At 38.4% G+C, this 15,856-nt stretch overlaps 1 protein-coding gene across 1 annotated transcript in view; it reads right to left on the bottom strand.

Moving 5' to 3' along the window:
• The window catches only part of PPFIA2 (PTPRF interacting protein alpha 2), a 618,303-nt gene that overhangs the window by 62,090 nt on the left and 540,357 nt on the right, over positions 1–15,856 (bottom strand). The window contains exons 18-21 of the mRNA XM_039497350.1: positions 15,823–15,852; positions 14,369–14,499; positions 11,022–11,176; positions 1,524–1,617 (exon numbers count right to left, since the gene is read on the bottom strand). Of these exons, the coding sequence (XP_039353284.1) occupies positions 1,524–1,617; positions 11,022–11,176; positions 14,369–14,499; positions 15,823–15,852 (410 nt within the window). The remainder of the gene's footprint in view (positions 1–1,523; positions 1,618–11,021; positions 11,177–14,368; positions 14,500–15,822; positions 15,853–15,856) is intronic.

Below are 15,856 nucleotides of genomic sequence, written 5' to 3'. Positions count from 1 at the left end.
TAAGCAATTGATATTTTTACAATATAATTCCATAAAAAATGTTTAATTTCCATAAAATATATAACAGAATGGTGATTGATAATTGATTTAGAGATAAAAATTCCAGATGCAGAGGAAAGATTGATCTGTTGTAGTATTCTTAAGAACAATATCCTGAGTTTGGTGACCAAAGTCTCCTCTCTGTTGGGAGCAGGGGCGGCTCTAGACATTTCGCTGCCCCAAGCATGGCGGCATGCCTGCAGGAGGTCCACCGGAGCCGCAGGACCAGCGGACCCTCCGCAGGCACACCTGCAGGAGGTCCACTGGAGCCGCCTGCCGCCCTCCCGGCGACCGGCAGAGCGCCCCCCGCGGCATGCTGCCCCAAGCACGCGCTTGGCGTGCTGGGGCCTGGAGCCGCCCCTGCTTGGGAGAGGATGCTGAAGGAATGTTTTTTTAGCCTTATTCACAGATTGTAAAACTAGGACCAGTTTAAGTTGAACACTCATATTTGTACATTAACAATAATGATCGCATGTGGTACAAAGTAAATGGTTAAAACCACTCAGAGAGGCTGGAAATAATCCCTGGAATTTCCTCGCCAGAAGGGCAGAATACTATGCAAAGTATCCATCAAACCATGTAAAAGATCAGCAGAAGACTGAGATTCATGAGCATACTGTAAATATGAAAGATCAAAAGAGTCTTAGGAAGTAAAATGTTGACACCCAAACAGTAATTAAAGAGGAGGAATAAGCTTGTTTAAAAAAAACATTTTCAGAGCATGATTTTTAAGAAGTGTCCTTTTTCTCCTCAGATGTCCTCTAATAACACTGGAATTATGAGACTGAATAGATGGGGGGGTGCTTTTTTTTTTTTTCTTTCTCTCAAATGGGCCTACTTACTTTCTTGCAGCTGTTATGACTCAGAGTGTATCAGTTTTACAACTAGTGCTGCGGCAGAAAGCATTTAATTATTCTATAATTTATGTGAACAAAAAACTAGGTTGTCATTTTCTGACAGACATAAGAGAAAGCAAAGTTACTAATGTCTATGGGGAATCATTGTCTTTTATAATAGATTGAAATAATTATATGCTCAATGCATCCTCTTTTTCTTTTGGATAATCCAGACAAAAAGAGTCGGTAAGATGTTTCGTTCATTGCATGTGTAGTTTTAAAAACCACAATTAGCACAGGACACAGTAATTAAACTGTAATGTCAAACTAAAAAAATGTTCCTTTCTTTTAAACTCATGGGTTTTTTTGTGAATGATAAAATATTCTACCTTTATAAAGTGTACCTTATTACCACATTACTTTAGTGTTAGTGTACTTTATTACCACATATTTCTGTTATTTTATGTGGAGCTTTTAAAAACAATAATCCTGGAAAAACTCACAAATACACAATGGTCAACTGCTACAGTGTCAGACAAATACAGTCATTTGTTTGGTCATGCTTTCAATTATGCGCATATCTAGGACAACACACAAAATCAAAGTATGAATAAGGTATGATGAAAATAAAATGAACAAGCAACCTACTTTTTCTTTAGTCTTCGGTCTTTTTCTGCTTGAGTTCCCAGTTTGCCTAATCCCAGAGAGTCCTGTGCTGCAGCCTCTGTTTCCATAAAACCTCCTGTGTTGAAACAGTAAACAAAAAGGAAAATATTTCCTCATAGTTCTTTTCTGATTATTCCCCTCCTCAACCCAACCCTATTTTTATTTTACTTATTTATTTTTCTCTTTTTAAGTCTACTGCTTGTTGAGAATACCTACTATCTATTTATAACCACAGAATTAAGGAACAAATCTGACCAAACCTTGACAAAGTCTTTATATATCCTTCTCACTACCTGGAAAGGTCTGAGTCATGTTTTTAACTTCCAAACACCCATTTGTGAGGGATATACTATTATTCCCATTTCACAGATGGGGGACCGAGGCAAAGGGAAACTAAGGGTATGTCAGTACTTCTAGCTGGAGGTGTAGTTAAGAATAAAAGAGCTGCCAGATTGGGTCAAACCATGATCCATCTTGCCTGGTATCCCTGTCTCTGAAGTGGCCTGTACCAGAGCTTCAGGAGGCATGTACATAACAGGGAAGTTATGGAATGATCCAGTCCTGTCTTCCTCTCCCAGCTTCCGATAGTCAGAGGTTTAGGGTCACCCTGATCCTGGTGTTGCATCCCTGACCATCTTGGCTAATAGTCATTGAAGAACCTATATATTGGGCCATCACAACATCCCATGGCAATGAATTCAATAGGTTAGTTGTGTGAAAAAGTACTTCCTCCTGTTTGCATTGAACCTGCGGCCTATTAATTTCATTGGACAATCCCCAATTTTTATATTATGTGAAAGGGTAAATAACTCTTCTCTATTCACTTTTTCTACACCATTCATGATTTTATAGACCTCTATCATATCCCCACTAAGTCATCTCTTTTCTAAGATAAGCAGACCTAATCTTTTTAGGCTCGCCTCATATCTGGAATCTGTTCCACACCCTTGATCATCCTTGTTGCCCTTCTCTGAACCTTTTCCAGTTCTACTATGTCTTTTTTGAGATGGGCCAACCAGAACTGGACACAATGTTCAAGGCATTGGTCCATGTATTTATATAGTGACATTATGATATTTTCTGTCTTATTTTCTATCCCTTTACTAATAGTTCATAAAACACTGTTAGCTTTTTTGACAACTGGTGCACACTGAGCACAAGTTTTCAGAGAACTATCAAGGTGACCTCAAGATCTCTTAGAATGCAATTTAGAACCAATCATTATGTGTGTATGGTTGGGATTATTTTTTCCAATGTCCATTACTTCGCACTTACCAATGTTGAATTTCATCTGCCATTTTGTTGCTCACATTTTGTTGCCACCCAATTTTGTGAGATCCCTCTGTAACTCCTCACAGTGTGCTTTGGACTTAACTATCTTGAATAATTTTGTATTGTCTGCAATCTTTGCCAAAGCACTATTCACCTCTTGTTTTCCAGTTCACTAATGAGTATGTTTCACAGGACAGGCCCCAGCTCGAGGAGACATACCCGTGCTAGCTTTCATTAAGCTACCACACTAAAAACAGTGTAACCATGGAGGCCCTTTTCCCTCCCCAAGTATGTATCTGTCCGAGACACTGGGTACATATGCGGGGTGGCTAGCCCATCCCACTGCTTGCGCCACTGTGATTATACTTTATTTTTAGCTTGCTAGCTCAATCAGACATAGCACAGGTGTGTCTTCTTGATCTGGAAATTGCCCCTCCCACTCAAAGTGTAGACATATCCTTAGTGACTTGCCCTGGATTGCAAAGGAAGCTTGGGGTGAAGCAGGAAATTGAACCTGAGTCTTCTAAGTCCCAGTTTAGTACCTCAGCCACTAGACTGACCATCCTTTCTTGAGGATAGATATCTAGTAGGCCCGTCAAATTATTAAAAAAATAATCGTGAGATTAAAAATAAGTTGTGATTAATCACAGTTTTAATCATACTGTTAAACAATAATAGAATACCAATTTAAATGTATTATACATATTTTTGGATGTTTTTCTACATTTTCAAATATATTGATTTCAATTACAACACAGAATACAAAGTGTACAGTGCTCACTTTATATTATTTTTATTAGAAATATTTGCACTGTAAAAAGGATAAAATAAGAGAAATAGCATTTTTCAAGTCACCTTATACAAGTACGGTAGTGCAGTCTCTCTATCATGAAAGTGCAACTTCGAAATGTAGATTATTATTTTTTACATAACTTCACTCAAAAACAAAACAGTGTAAAACTTCAGAGCCTACAAGTCAAAGCAGGAAGGGGCATATGCCTGTTTAGCTGATCCACCATGTAAAGTCCTTGCAACGACAGCTACAACAGTGCCATGTGAATGCCTGTACTCACTTTCAGGTGACGTAAATAAGAACCAGGCAGCATTATCTCCTGCAAATGTAAACACACTTGTTTGTATGAGTGAACAAGAAGTAGGATGCAATGGGATTGTATGAGGTGCATTGAAAAATATTATTTCTTTTGTTTTGTTTTATCTTTTTTACAGTGAGAATATTTGTAATCAAAATAATGTAAAGTGAGGACTGAACACTTTGTATTCTATGTTGTAATTGAAATCAATATATTGGAAAATATAGAAAAAACATCAAAAATATTTATAATAAATTTAAATTGGTATTCTATTATTAACAATGCAATTAAAACTGCAATTAATCACACTGTTTACAATTTAGTTAATTTGTTTTGCGTTAATCGCATGTATTAACTGCGATTGACAGACAGACAGACCTATCTGTCTGTCTGTCTGTCTGGTGTCAAATCATATTACAAACTGACTGCTAGATTGTGACTCTGTGCTCTGTGAAAAAGTGAAGTATGTTGTTGTGGCGTTCCAAGAGCACGTGAGGAGGAATATTGTGACTCTGCTTATTTTTCCTGCTGTTCGGTGAAGACAGTGAACCGCAGTTTAAAGTGGCCAACCTGCTGGCTCTGCTCACTTCTCACCTGCATGTGGGGAAGGTGGAAGTAGGAGCTCTGTGGCGCCTGCTTCCCCTCCCATGCTACTGCCCATGATGTAGGCAGGGGCGGCTCTACAAAGTAGGCTGCCCCAAGCAGCGCGGAGCGCTGCGCCGCCCTTCCCCGGTCCCGCGGCGGGTCCCCTCTTCCCGCGGCTCCGGTTGAGCTCCCGCCGGCATGCCTGCGGCAGGTCCACCGGAGCCCGGGATGAGCGGACCTGCCGCAGTCATGCCTGCGGGAGCTCAACCGGAGCCGCGGGAAGACGGGACCCGCCGCAGTCACGTCCCGGGCTCCGGTGGACCTGCCGCAGGCATGCCGGCGGGAGCTCCACCGGAGCCAAATGCCGCCCTCCCCAGGACGCCGCCCCAAGCGGGCGCTTGGCCCGCTGGTGCCTAGAGCCGCCCCTGGATGTAGGTAACTGGGGTAAAGTAGGAAGAGGACACCTTACATCTCCTTACTCTATGGCAGTGGTTCTCAACCTTTCTAGACTACTGTATCCCTTTCAGGCGCCTGATTTGTCTTGCATACCCCCAAGTTTCACCTCACTTAAAAACTACTTGCTTACAAAATCAGACATAAAAATAAAGTGTCACAGCACACTATTACTGAAAAATTACTCACTTTCTTGTTTTTACCATATAATTATAAAATGAATCAGTTGGAATATAAATATTGTACTTACATTTCAGTGTATAGTAAAGAGAGCAGTATAAGCAAATCATTGTCTGTATGAAATTATAGTTTGTACTGACTTCGCTAGTGCTTTCTATGTAGCCTGTTGTAAAACTAGGCGAATATCTAGATGAGTTGATGTACCCCCTGGAAGACCTCTGAGTACCCCCAGAGGTACATGAACCCCTGGTTGAGAACCACTGCTCTATGGTAACTCCCTAGTGCAAGTCTGGAGTCACAGTTTGGCCCTGAATTAGTATATATTAGATACTGGCATTATCTCGGACAACATAACAGAATTTACAATATTAGTAAGCAACTAATTTTTCTTAAAAAAACAGAAACAAATGGATATAGGGTATCACATAGAGGAAATAGAACCCTGAAATTTGCAAACCACTTTAACATGCAGCTCAGTCAAATGAGAGCAAAAATCTATTGGTGCATCAGTTTGCTGGTGTCGAAGAACAAATGCCTTTTTTAAGGTCATCCTTTTAAAATATAAATAATTCTACTGTTATAACTGTCTACAGGACAAGGGTACATTTTCTGTACTGTAAACAGGGCATTAGCCACATAACTTCCAAGATGGCAGCCATGCATCTGATCACACATACACAGAAAAATCACCTCATGCATTGCTTTATTGTTAGTGTCCTTTGATAGAAGTTTTATAGAATACTTTATCCTATGTTTCCTTCTGACCCTTGTAAAGATATCACTTACATTCTTTTGTGCAGATTAAGTTGCTTTAGATATAGGTAGTGTGAGTTCAGTAACTTTTACAGAATGGAAAATATTCTTAGTATAATATACTTTTACAAAATACAGTTGTGCTGTTTGAATAACCAAGAAAGGATGGCAAACCTGGGGTTATGGCAGCCATACTCTTAAATGTATATGTGAATGAGATACGTGCTTTATAACACTCTTATCTTGCAAACTGATCCAAACACTTGCACCCACACAGATCAGCTTTATAATCAGGATCTAAAAATCACTGTAATGTATAGTTTGTATTAGGGACAGATATAGCTAATATATAACAGGAGAAGAAACACAAAAAGAAAGTTTAGCATGATATTCCAAAAGGACGTTAGAAGATGCACAAGCTGATAAAGTCAGATGAGTTAACAAAAGATGCAAAGTCCCCCCCGCCCAAATCTTTAAAGAAGTATAAATATGTAAAACATGTTCTAAGGAATGTATTAGACTTTGGATAGTACTGCAAATAATTTAGCAGACATTGAAAGAATAATAACTCAAGAGTAACAGATTTAGCACTGGAAAACCAGTTCTCTTGAATACATACAAGGAATTTGGTACAAGGATATTATCAAGGTGAAATCTTGGCCCTATTTAAGTCAGTGGTAAAACTCCTGATGTTCCAATATTGTTTTTTTTTATCAACATTACTCAAATGAGAGATTGCGAGAATTTATATACATATATCTATGTTTTTTAAAGAGATATTACTGGTTCCAGAAATATTATGTATACTTAAAGTTGCTGGAACCAGAAACATCTTTGGCACTGAGATGATCTTTCTAAGTGCACTCACTCTGTGTGCTAGTCTGCGTAAGTGTGTGCACACACGTATGCATATGACTGCACACATGAAAATATAAAAAAGAATGAAAATTTTTGCTGAGGCTAGTCAATGAGATCTATTTAATGCTGTCTGTTGCTTTATTGAAGAAAAGGGAAGGTATCTTCCAAATAACAGGAAAAAATGAATATTTGGAATAGTAAATTTGTACTTCCACAGGCCACATCAAGATTAGTGAAACCTGGAAGAAAGAAGTTAAATTAGGACTTTTTTTATTCCCTTTTGTCAAGTTAATTTGTGACAACACATTAAAAATCTGATTTTAGCAGTCAGGGGTACAATGATGTCATAAACAAACAGATCAGGGTTAAGGTCTCTTTTACCTGGAAAGGGTTAACAAGCTCAGTAACCCGAGAAACACCTGACCAGTGGACAAATCAAGGGACAGGATAATTTCAAATCTCTGTGGAGGGAAGCCTTTGTCTGTGTTCTTTGTGTAAGTGTTCGTTCTCTTTTTGGATCTAAGAGAGGCCAGTCATGTCTCCAAGTTCTCCTGGAATAGTTCCTACTATCCAATAGTGAGTATTAATTAGAAAGTCGGATTAGTCTTATAATTTGATTTCTACATTTGCAATTGTGTGTTTGCTGAAGGAAATTCTTTATTCCTGTTTGCTGTTACTTTGCTTTTACTGAAAAAGAAAGGGGGAGGGGGAATTCTCTCCAGGTTTATAGGTTAGACTCTGTATATTGTTCCATCTTGGTTACAGAGACAGTGACTTTCTTTTTTATTCTTTAATAAATTCTTTTCTATTAAGGACTTGGTTGGTCTTTCCTTGGGTGGATTCTCAGGGAAAGAGGAGGAGGGAGGTATCCCTCTGTAGATAGATCCCGGTGTCTCTCCTAGGAAAAGGGAGGGGGGAGGTAGCAGGGGGGAATGGTTTATTCCTCCTGGGTGTAAGAACTCCATGGATTTGGGGCTCTTGGGATCCCCTAGGATTTTGGGGAAGGACTGTGTCCCAATACACGTTCCTGATTGGGTGGTGGCAGCTTTTACTAGATCTAAACTAGGATTTTAGTTTAGAGATAAATTTCATGCAGGTCCCCATATTGGAACCCAACAGCTCTAAGTGGGGGTGAGACCTATGACAAATGATATAGAAGTCTCATGACATAGCATCCTAATGTTAATGTAACTTGTAATCCGGTTATAACTATATCATTATAGTTGTCATAGAGCTAGTTCAATCAATTATGTAAACATTTGTACTGTGTGTGTTTTTGCTACTATCTTGTATTACCTTTAAAATACTAGCTCTATGCCAGTGTAAACATATAAAAGCTGCCTGTCACAAAAGACTTCATTTCCTTCTCTTTTCTCATCTGTCTTGGTTACAAATTAAAGAGGAAACAAACTGCTCTGTATTTCAGTAGCACAGTGATCACCCTTAATAGCTTCTAAAAATGCTTTTGTTGCTTGTTTTTGGTTACCATATGTAAATGTATGTTTTATTGTTCCTGGCTATGTTTATTTAAAATGTATGCTTTTCACCTTCCCCAGGGTGAGTTGGGGACCTATTAGGTTAGGAAATGGTGGTTAGGTTATAATGTCACAACTCATTATGTAAACCTGTGATGGACATCCAGGGGATATGGATCAGATAAAAAGTGGATTGGCAAAGGATTTAAAGGAGGCATACTTTAAAGGAGTGAAAAAGTGGGTTCAGGCAAACACAAATTGTACAGCAGAGAGTCAACCCTCTCTCCTTCACAGCTCCCTTTAAACCTCATAGAAAGGAGGTGTTGGGGTCCTAGCAGCGGGATGGCTAGACCAGGATGGAAAAGGGGAAGGATGACGGCAGCCCCTAAACATAGGGAAATGAGAATGGAATTACCTACACTGTACACTTTTATTTGCTGGGTACATCCAGATATTTTAAGAATAAAGTTGCAGCCTAATTAAAACCACATCCAGTGTCTCCTGTTCTCCTTCTGGCATAGCCAGACAATCATCTATTGCAAATATTCACTAATGTCTGCCTGAAACTTCATGAGTTGGTTCCTGGGAATTATAAATGTGTTTTATCAGATTACGCATGTATAGCATGAACATTTTTAGGTATCATTAAGACAGTAATTTACGGTCATCTTCTACTGCTTCTGAGGCAATCTTTACAAGAATTTTCCATTCTGCACTGTAAAGAGCAGCATAGAAGACCAATACGTTTATTTTATCTTTCTCCTCTGGGCTCTGAGTTACTGTAAATTAATACAGTATTATGTATAATTTGCCAGTATCAATAAAATTGGTCTCATGGAATGTAAATGGGAATTAATAACCCAGTCTAAAGATATAAAATTCTCAATCAGTGCAGATGGGAACATGCAGATTGACTTGAGAGACCCATTTAATAGATTCTGAAATGCACTAAACTACCACATGATTGAATAAATCAGATTTTCATTCTTCCCTTAGTGATACAGCAAGTGAAGCCTAAATTATGATTAAAACTCATTCCTTTTTCAAAAACACAGGGTTTTAGTAGGGAAAGAGAGACATATAGTAGGTATCCATAACGAGAGAGATATAGAACAAAAATTCTGAATTATTTGATTTTATACTGATGGATTGACTCTAGCAGCAACCTATTTTCATATGTGGAACCTTAGTTCTGTGATGTATCAGGAGCAGGTTTCACTATGGATTTAGGTTTCTAACTTCAGGCACTCAAGTAAGCCAGATACATTTCAAATCGGTGAAGTGTTTTAAACTCTCTCTCATGGACGTGTCTGGTTCCTGTTACTGTAGTATCTGAATGTTTCACAATCTTTAATCCAGTTATGCTCACAATACCCCTGAGAGACAGGGAAGTGCTATTATCCCCATTTTACATATAGGGAACTGAGGCACAAAAACTGAGTAACTTGCCTAAGGTCACAGAGGACCTGTAGTGGAGCAAGGAATTGAACCTGGGTCTTATATGTTCCATGCTAGGGCACTTACCACTAGACCATCCTCCCTCCCCAAACACCAGTGATACCATCTAAAGAAAAGTGATATTTTCTAAGTTATAATTTAGGAAAAAAGATCTTATGAAGTCCTTACCAAGACAAAACTCATACTGATGTCAATAAGATTTTAAATGACTAAGGATTTCATGATTATACCCACAGCTATAGCAAAATGTTGAGTATGAAGTTACAGCTGAAAATATATTCTGAACTAGTGTAATGTAAACCTACAATAATAGGAAGCTTTTTAATATGAATTATAACGGATGTTATGATTCTGTCACTGTGCTGTATGTTGCAACAGGAACCACGTCAAACTATCACATCTTTTTTAGGCTCCCAAAGCTATCTGGATGCTATATAACATCACATTCTCACTGATATGTCTTCTGAGCAGTAGCCTAAAGGACATTATAATTAGATTTTTTCAAATTAGTGTCAAGAATGACAATTTGGATTGACGAAATGGGTATTCACCCACGAAAAGCTTATGCTCCAATACATTTGTTAGTCTTAAAGGTGCCACAGGTCTCTCTGTTGCTTTTTACAGATACAGACTAACACGGATACCCCTCTGAATCTGGACTGAAGTACCTATTTCCTGAAAACACTGTTTTTTCTCTGTTTCTGCTCTGTAAAGTCTGTCCACTAGGAAGCATAATGGAAGCCAGACAGACTTAGAGGCAGATTTAGTGCCATTAAATGAATTAAATGAGGATCACAGCTGAGGAAAAATGCATGAACTATAAAAAGAGAATGGAGAGTTTCAGTGGGAAATGTGACCAATAGCAAGAGGACAGCCAAGGTATGACTAAAACAGCCAGGAACTGCTACCCAGTGAGAGACTGGAAAACTGAAGGGTTGTTATATTGAGTTTTGAGAAACTCCCAGATTGCATTATTAAGATAAGCTCATTACTGTGGGAACAGAAACTATTACCCTTCTATTTTCATTAGTTAAGGGTATGTTGTTAGCAATTTTGCTCTAATACAACAAAGTATTTCAGAGTGTGCTTAATTTTAAGCATGTGAGTAGTTCCATTGAAGAGGCTAACTCTCAGGAAACAATGAAGCTTGTTAGTTTAATGGATTTCCTTTCATTTAGATCATGATTATACCAAATTCCTGACAAATATGCTCATTACTATAATGAAATTTAATGGAAAGGTTCTGCCAGTGCAAACGAGGAATATGCCATTTAGAAAACAAGAAAGAAGCAAAAACATAAACACAAAAATGACAGTGGAACAATGACCTAGGCCTGGTACAACTAATTCCTTACTGAGCTGTCCAAGTCGAGCCTTCTCTTTTTTACCGAACAAACGTCCTATTGAAGACTTGATTCCTTTCTTCTTGGGAGCTTTGTGTAGGGAGTCCTGGCTGCTACTGGCACTGCCAAGACCAATACTTTCTGGCTCCAGTGAAGCTGGCAAACTACTGTAAAATTGAAAAGAAGGGATAGGTAACATATTATTCTCCTGGCTAGGTTTCATTTTCTCCTGAGCAGCTGTGCAAACAAATTATCTAGAATCTAATAAGAGCCTCTTCATAATTAGAACAATTAATCAAATTATTGATGTTTTCTTTCCTGTACAGCTTAGCAACATATAGAATAGTACAATGTCTAAAGCTCTTGTCTCAATCAAGCTGAAGCAATCCCATAACAAATGGCAAAGAGGAAATAAAACATAAAGAGTCTTTCAAATTTGTTTTGCCAAAAATGATGCTGGGAAAATGGATGAACTACAGCAATATGTAGTTTCCCAACTGAAATTTGAAGTGTTATTTGTAAAGAAAAATATATGAATGACAAAGTTTTTATCTCATTTACATTGTGTAATTAGACAATTACAGAACCTAAATTTCAATCAGATAATTTCTGTTTGTTTCACTCATTAACCAAATACAGCATACATTATTGACTACATATTTAAAATCAAAGCAATGCAGATTTTGGGCATTGATAAAACTCTAAAGCAGACATATTGACATTACAGGCTACTTCATGGATTTAACTTTTAAAAGGAATGTTTTGCAAAGCAGATTACTATATATTCTATATGGATACATTCAGCATTTGCTACTGGGAGTCCACACTTACAGTAATTGCCATTCAGTGTTATCTCAGATAACGAAGTTATTTCCTGTGCCCAGCTTTGGATTTCACAGAGTAATAACAGTTGACAACTATTTATATTTTAATGGTGTGTACTCTATATTGTATATTTATTACACTCTTCAATGACTAACCGTATTCCAATTGGCCAAGACACAGCCATGTGCGTAAAAGAGTTGGTTATCTGTCCTCCTCGAATAATCCACTATATTAATTAAAGTTTGTATCAAATAACAATGATCAGCTTATAAATACAACACAACAGTCAGGAGGATACAACCATCTACATTTCAAGGATATAAATACCAAGGGGAAGAAGTAGTTAGAGGGCACAAGGTGATTTTATAATTAACTTTGATAAGGATAAAATTAAGAATGGAAAAATGTATGCTGTGTATTAGGAAAAAAATTATAAAAATCTCCTGAGACCACTGCTGGAATCCTCAAAATTTGGTACATTTGAAGTTAGACTGGACAAACATTAGTGAATGTATGGTAGGAAACAACAATCTTGCACTGGTAGGAAAATGGATTTGATTATTTAATTTTATTTTTCTGGGTGAAATTCTGGTCCTACTGAACTCAGTGGCAAAACTGCCATCTCCCTTCATGTATAATTTCTATCATTCATGCTGAGCCCCATCTCTCACCATCTTGAGCAGGCACTGTGTAACTGTAATTGGGTCTTCCGTGGCCAGGCTGCCTAGTGGCTGGATCACTGGCCTTTCAGTCTGTAAGGCCAGAGGGGATGGTAGGGGGACCCGGGCCCTTCCTCTTTACCAGATCCCAGCCCAGGGCCCTATGTAGATCACCCTAAACAGGCGAGATGGGTCTCCCTCCTGGCAGGGAGTCAAGACCTGCTTTCCTGGGCTACTTTCTACAAGTCTCTTCAGTTTGAGCATGACCCTGCTAGTCCAGTTTATTGGGAGCTTGCCCAATCAGTTGCCTCAGGTGCTGGGGCTTATCTGCAGCCTTCCCTTGGCAGGGGAACCCTTACTTGTCTCAAGTGGCTGCACTGGATGGCAGGTTGCTGATCCATCCCTTCAGGCACGCAGGCAGAGAGCTCCTTCCTCCTCGTCAGTCAGACCCTAACTGAGCCAGGCTCCCTTCTTCCTCCCCCCACCCCCAGGCCTGGTATTGGCTCTAGGTATAGCGGTGTGGGGCTAGCTGAACCCAAAGGTTTTCTTTAACTCCTGCTATGCCGGATGGCTGTTTCTCTGATCCCTCACAGTGACAATACATGAAAACAATCTCCAACATGTGCAATATCACTATGTTAATGAATGTAAAATGGGGTCTTGTTTAATCAACTAATGAAATTAACAAATTATTATGAATAAAATACCCCTTTAAAAATCTTCTCTCTCTCCCAGTTTTTCTCGTGTCTTTTTCTTTTCACCTATATTCTTGAATACCTAAAACTTTGTACGTGCTTTCTATGTTTACCTAGTTGCTCCTTTCCATTTTTTAAAATCATATTCTGCGATTCTTTTTGTGTTCCCTTATTTCTTCTCTTTTCACAACTGTTTCCCTCTCTTTCAGTGATTTTATTTCACCTCTTTGAATATGTATTTTTTTCTTGTATAATTACTGTACAACCAGTGCAAGACATGCTGGTCACATACTTATATTATATCTTTCATGTTAAGGAGCAATGCTGCATAGCTATCACTAGAAATGATTGTTTCAAAATTCATTTTCACTATTTTTTTCAAATGGGTGAACCTAGGGAAAATTAATTTACAGCAAATATTTCCAATCCTGAAATATTTTCTCTTTCTTAGGCCAGGTTTACACTAGAAAAAGTTTGCCGATATAGTTATATGGTTCCAAATCGTAGTATGGACACAATTTATACTAGCAAAAAAGTGCTTTAGCTAGTATGGCTTATACTGCTTCCCCAAGCTAAATAAGCTATTTTGGCAAAATGTTTATGCTGGGATAACTGTATCTACATTAGGGCTTTTGCCAAGCACAGAAATGTCATTAAAAATCAGACCCCAGCTGATATTACTACACTGGCAAAAGTTTCTAGTGCGTAGACCTGGCCTTAATGAATCTACTCGTCCCTCTTCTCTGGATTCTCAGTTTACCTATCCCCTATATCCACATCAATGCTGTCTCTTGGCCTCCTGCAAAATCCAGGATTTGTTTATGCAGAGGCACTTCTTGCCCTGAATTCCCCTTGTCTTCTCCATCCATGAGGATTATCATCATTTAACAGCACTCTTTCAGGTGAATATCAAGGTTCCTGTTCTAAAATAGTTATAACTTAAAGTTAGACCAAAGACACGACATAAGAGAGAAACAGACACTATTATTATTTGTTTTTTAGCAGCAGTGTAGTGCTTGGGATTGTAGAAAAGACAAAGAAAATAACATTTTTTGACTTGCAAGACATACAATCTCAAAAAAAGTCAGGGTGTACTGGGAAATCAGAAGAATCATATACTTTTAAAAGGATATAACGTGGTCAAGTTGTGAATTTCTGACTCATGTTATGAGCTTCTTACCTTCTAGCATCATTGTGGTATGAAGAAGGAAGGGTATGAGTCATCCTGATGGCTCTGGGTGTTGGAGGAGGAGAGGTTTCACATTTTATTGTGGCTTTATCTTCACGTCCATCTTCTTCTACCACTGCAATCTACCAATCAAATATATCAGTGAGAGTATGCATTGGCTTTTCAAGGCTTCTAGAAATTTCAGCAAGTATTTCAAGTATTTGTCAAATGATCAGGTTTGGAATCAATTTAAATTATCTGAGCAAATGTTAGGATTATGTAAAAACCACATGAAAGTATTAGGAAACAGACCAAATGTTCTAACTGTGCCAACTTAAAATGTATATTATAAAGGAAACAAATCACACTTAGAAAAGCAGACGGTTCCTATTATGCAGAATAGGCTTGATCTTGCAAAGACCTTAGCATACAAATAACGTTATGCACAAGTAGACCAACTAAACACAATGGGACTACTCATATATTCAAAGTATCTCATTCTTGTCTGACTAGAACAAGCGTGGTCTAGTCTAGTGGTTGGAGCAGGCATCAGCCCTAGTGACTAGGGTCAGAGCCATAGTCAGGAGTCAAAGCCAAAGGTCAAACTGGAAGGCAGGAACTGGATACCAGCACCAAGGGTCAAGCCATAGGACAGGAACTAGAGTGAGCTGGGTATCAGGTGAGGAAGCGTTCAAGGCAAGGACTCAGTGCAAGGCAGGAGCAGCAAGCACAAAGTAACACAAGACTAGTCACAGTGGTGGGCATGAGCATTGTGAAGCCAGTGAGCTGCTGCTGGTGTAAAATCCAGCCTGCTGACCTCTGCAGCCAATCAGGCAGCATGGCTAATCAGACAGGCCAGCTGTACTGGTGAAGCTGCCTGGAGACTAGCTCTGCTGCAAGCCCTGATTCCTGATACTCATGAGTTAAGACTGTGCAGGATCAAGTCGATTGTTTTCACAGCTTGTTTATGAAGGGATCAAATTTCTAGATCATAAGCGTGAAAGAAATGGAATTTTGTCACAGTTTTTGATGGCTTTGCTAATCTCTCTCATACCAACAGAATTATGACATTCTATCCCAGTTATATACATAATTGCATATTGTACCAGCACAGACAAAACTCAATCTTAAAGATTATGGCTGCTCCATCAATAAAAAGAGTGAACAAAATGTTCTGTGAAAGTACTCAGAATATAACTAAGCTTGGTTTATGATGGAGTGTTTCTTACTGGTTGCACTAAAGGATGAATTATCAGATAAAGTCACCTGAGAGACTTAACTCCTAACACTGAATTAATTGTTGATTTTCACTCACAAGCATTTTCAAGTTGGAATAAAAATGAAAATACATTTTTCCAATTATTTAGATAAAAATGACATAAAAGTTTTATAAGTAAAAGGCATGAAGAAATTAAAAAAGTATGTTTAATACAGGTATTGTACTATTAAATTATTGAGCGTCATACCTTTCGTCGATGTTTCCTTAGATCACTTGGCTTC

Source organism: Mauremys reevesii, linkage group 1 (assembly GCF_016161935.1).
Source record: "Mauremys reevesii isolate NIE-2019 linkage group 1, ASM1616193v1, whole genome shotgun sequence".
In the NCBI taxonomy this organism is placed as follows: Eukaryota; Metazoa; Chordata; order Testudines; family Geoemydidae; genus Mauremys; species Mauremys reevesii.
This window is presented reverse-complemented; position numbering and strand designations above follow the sequence as displayed.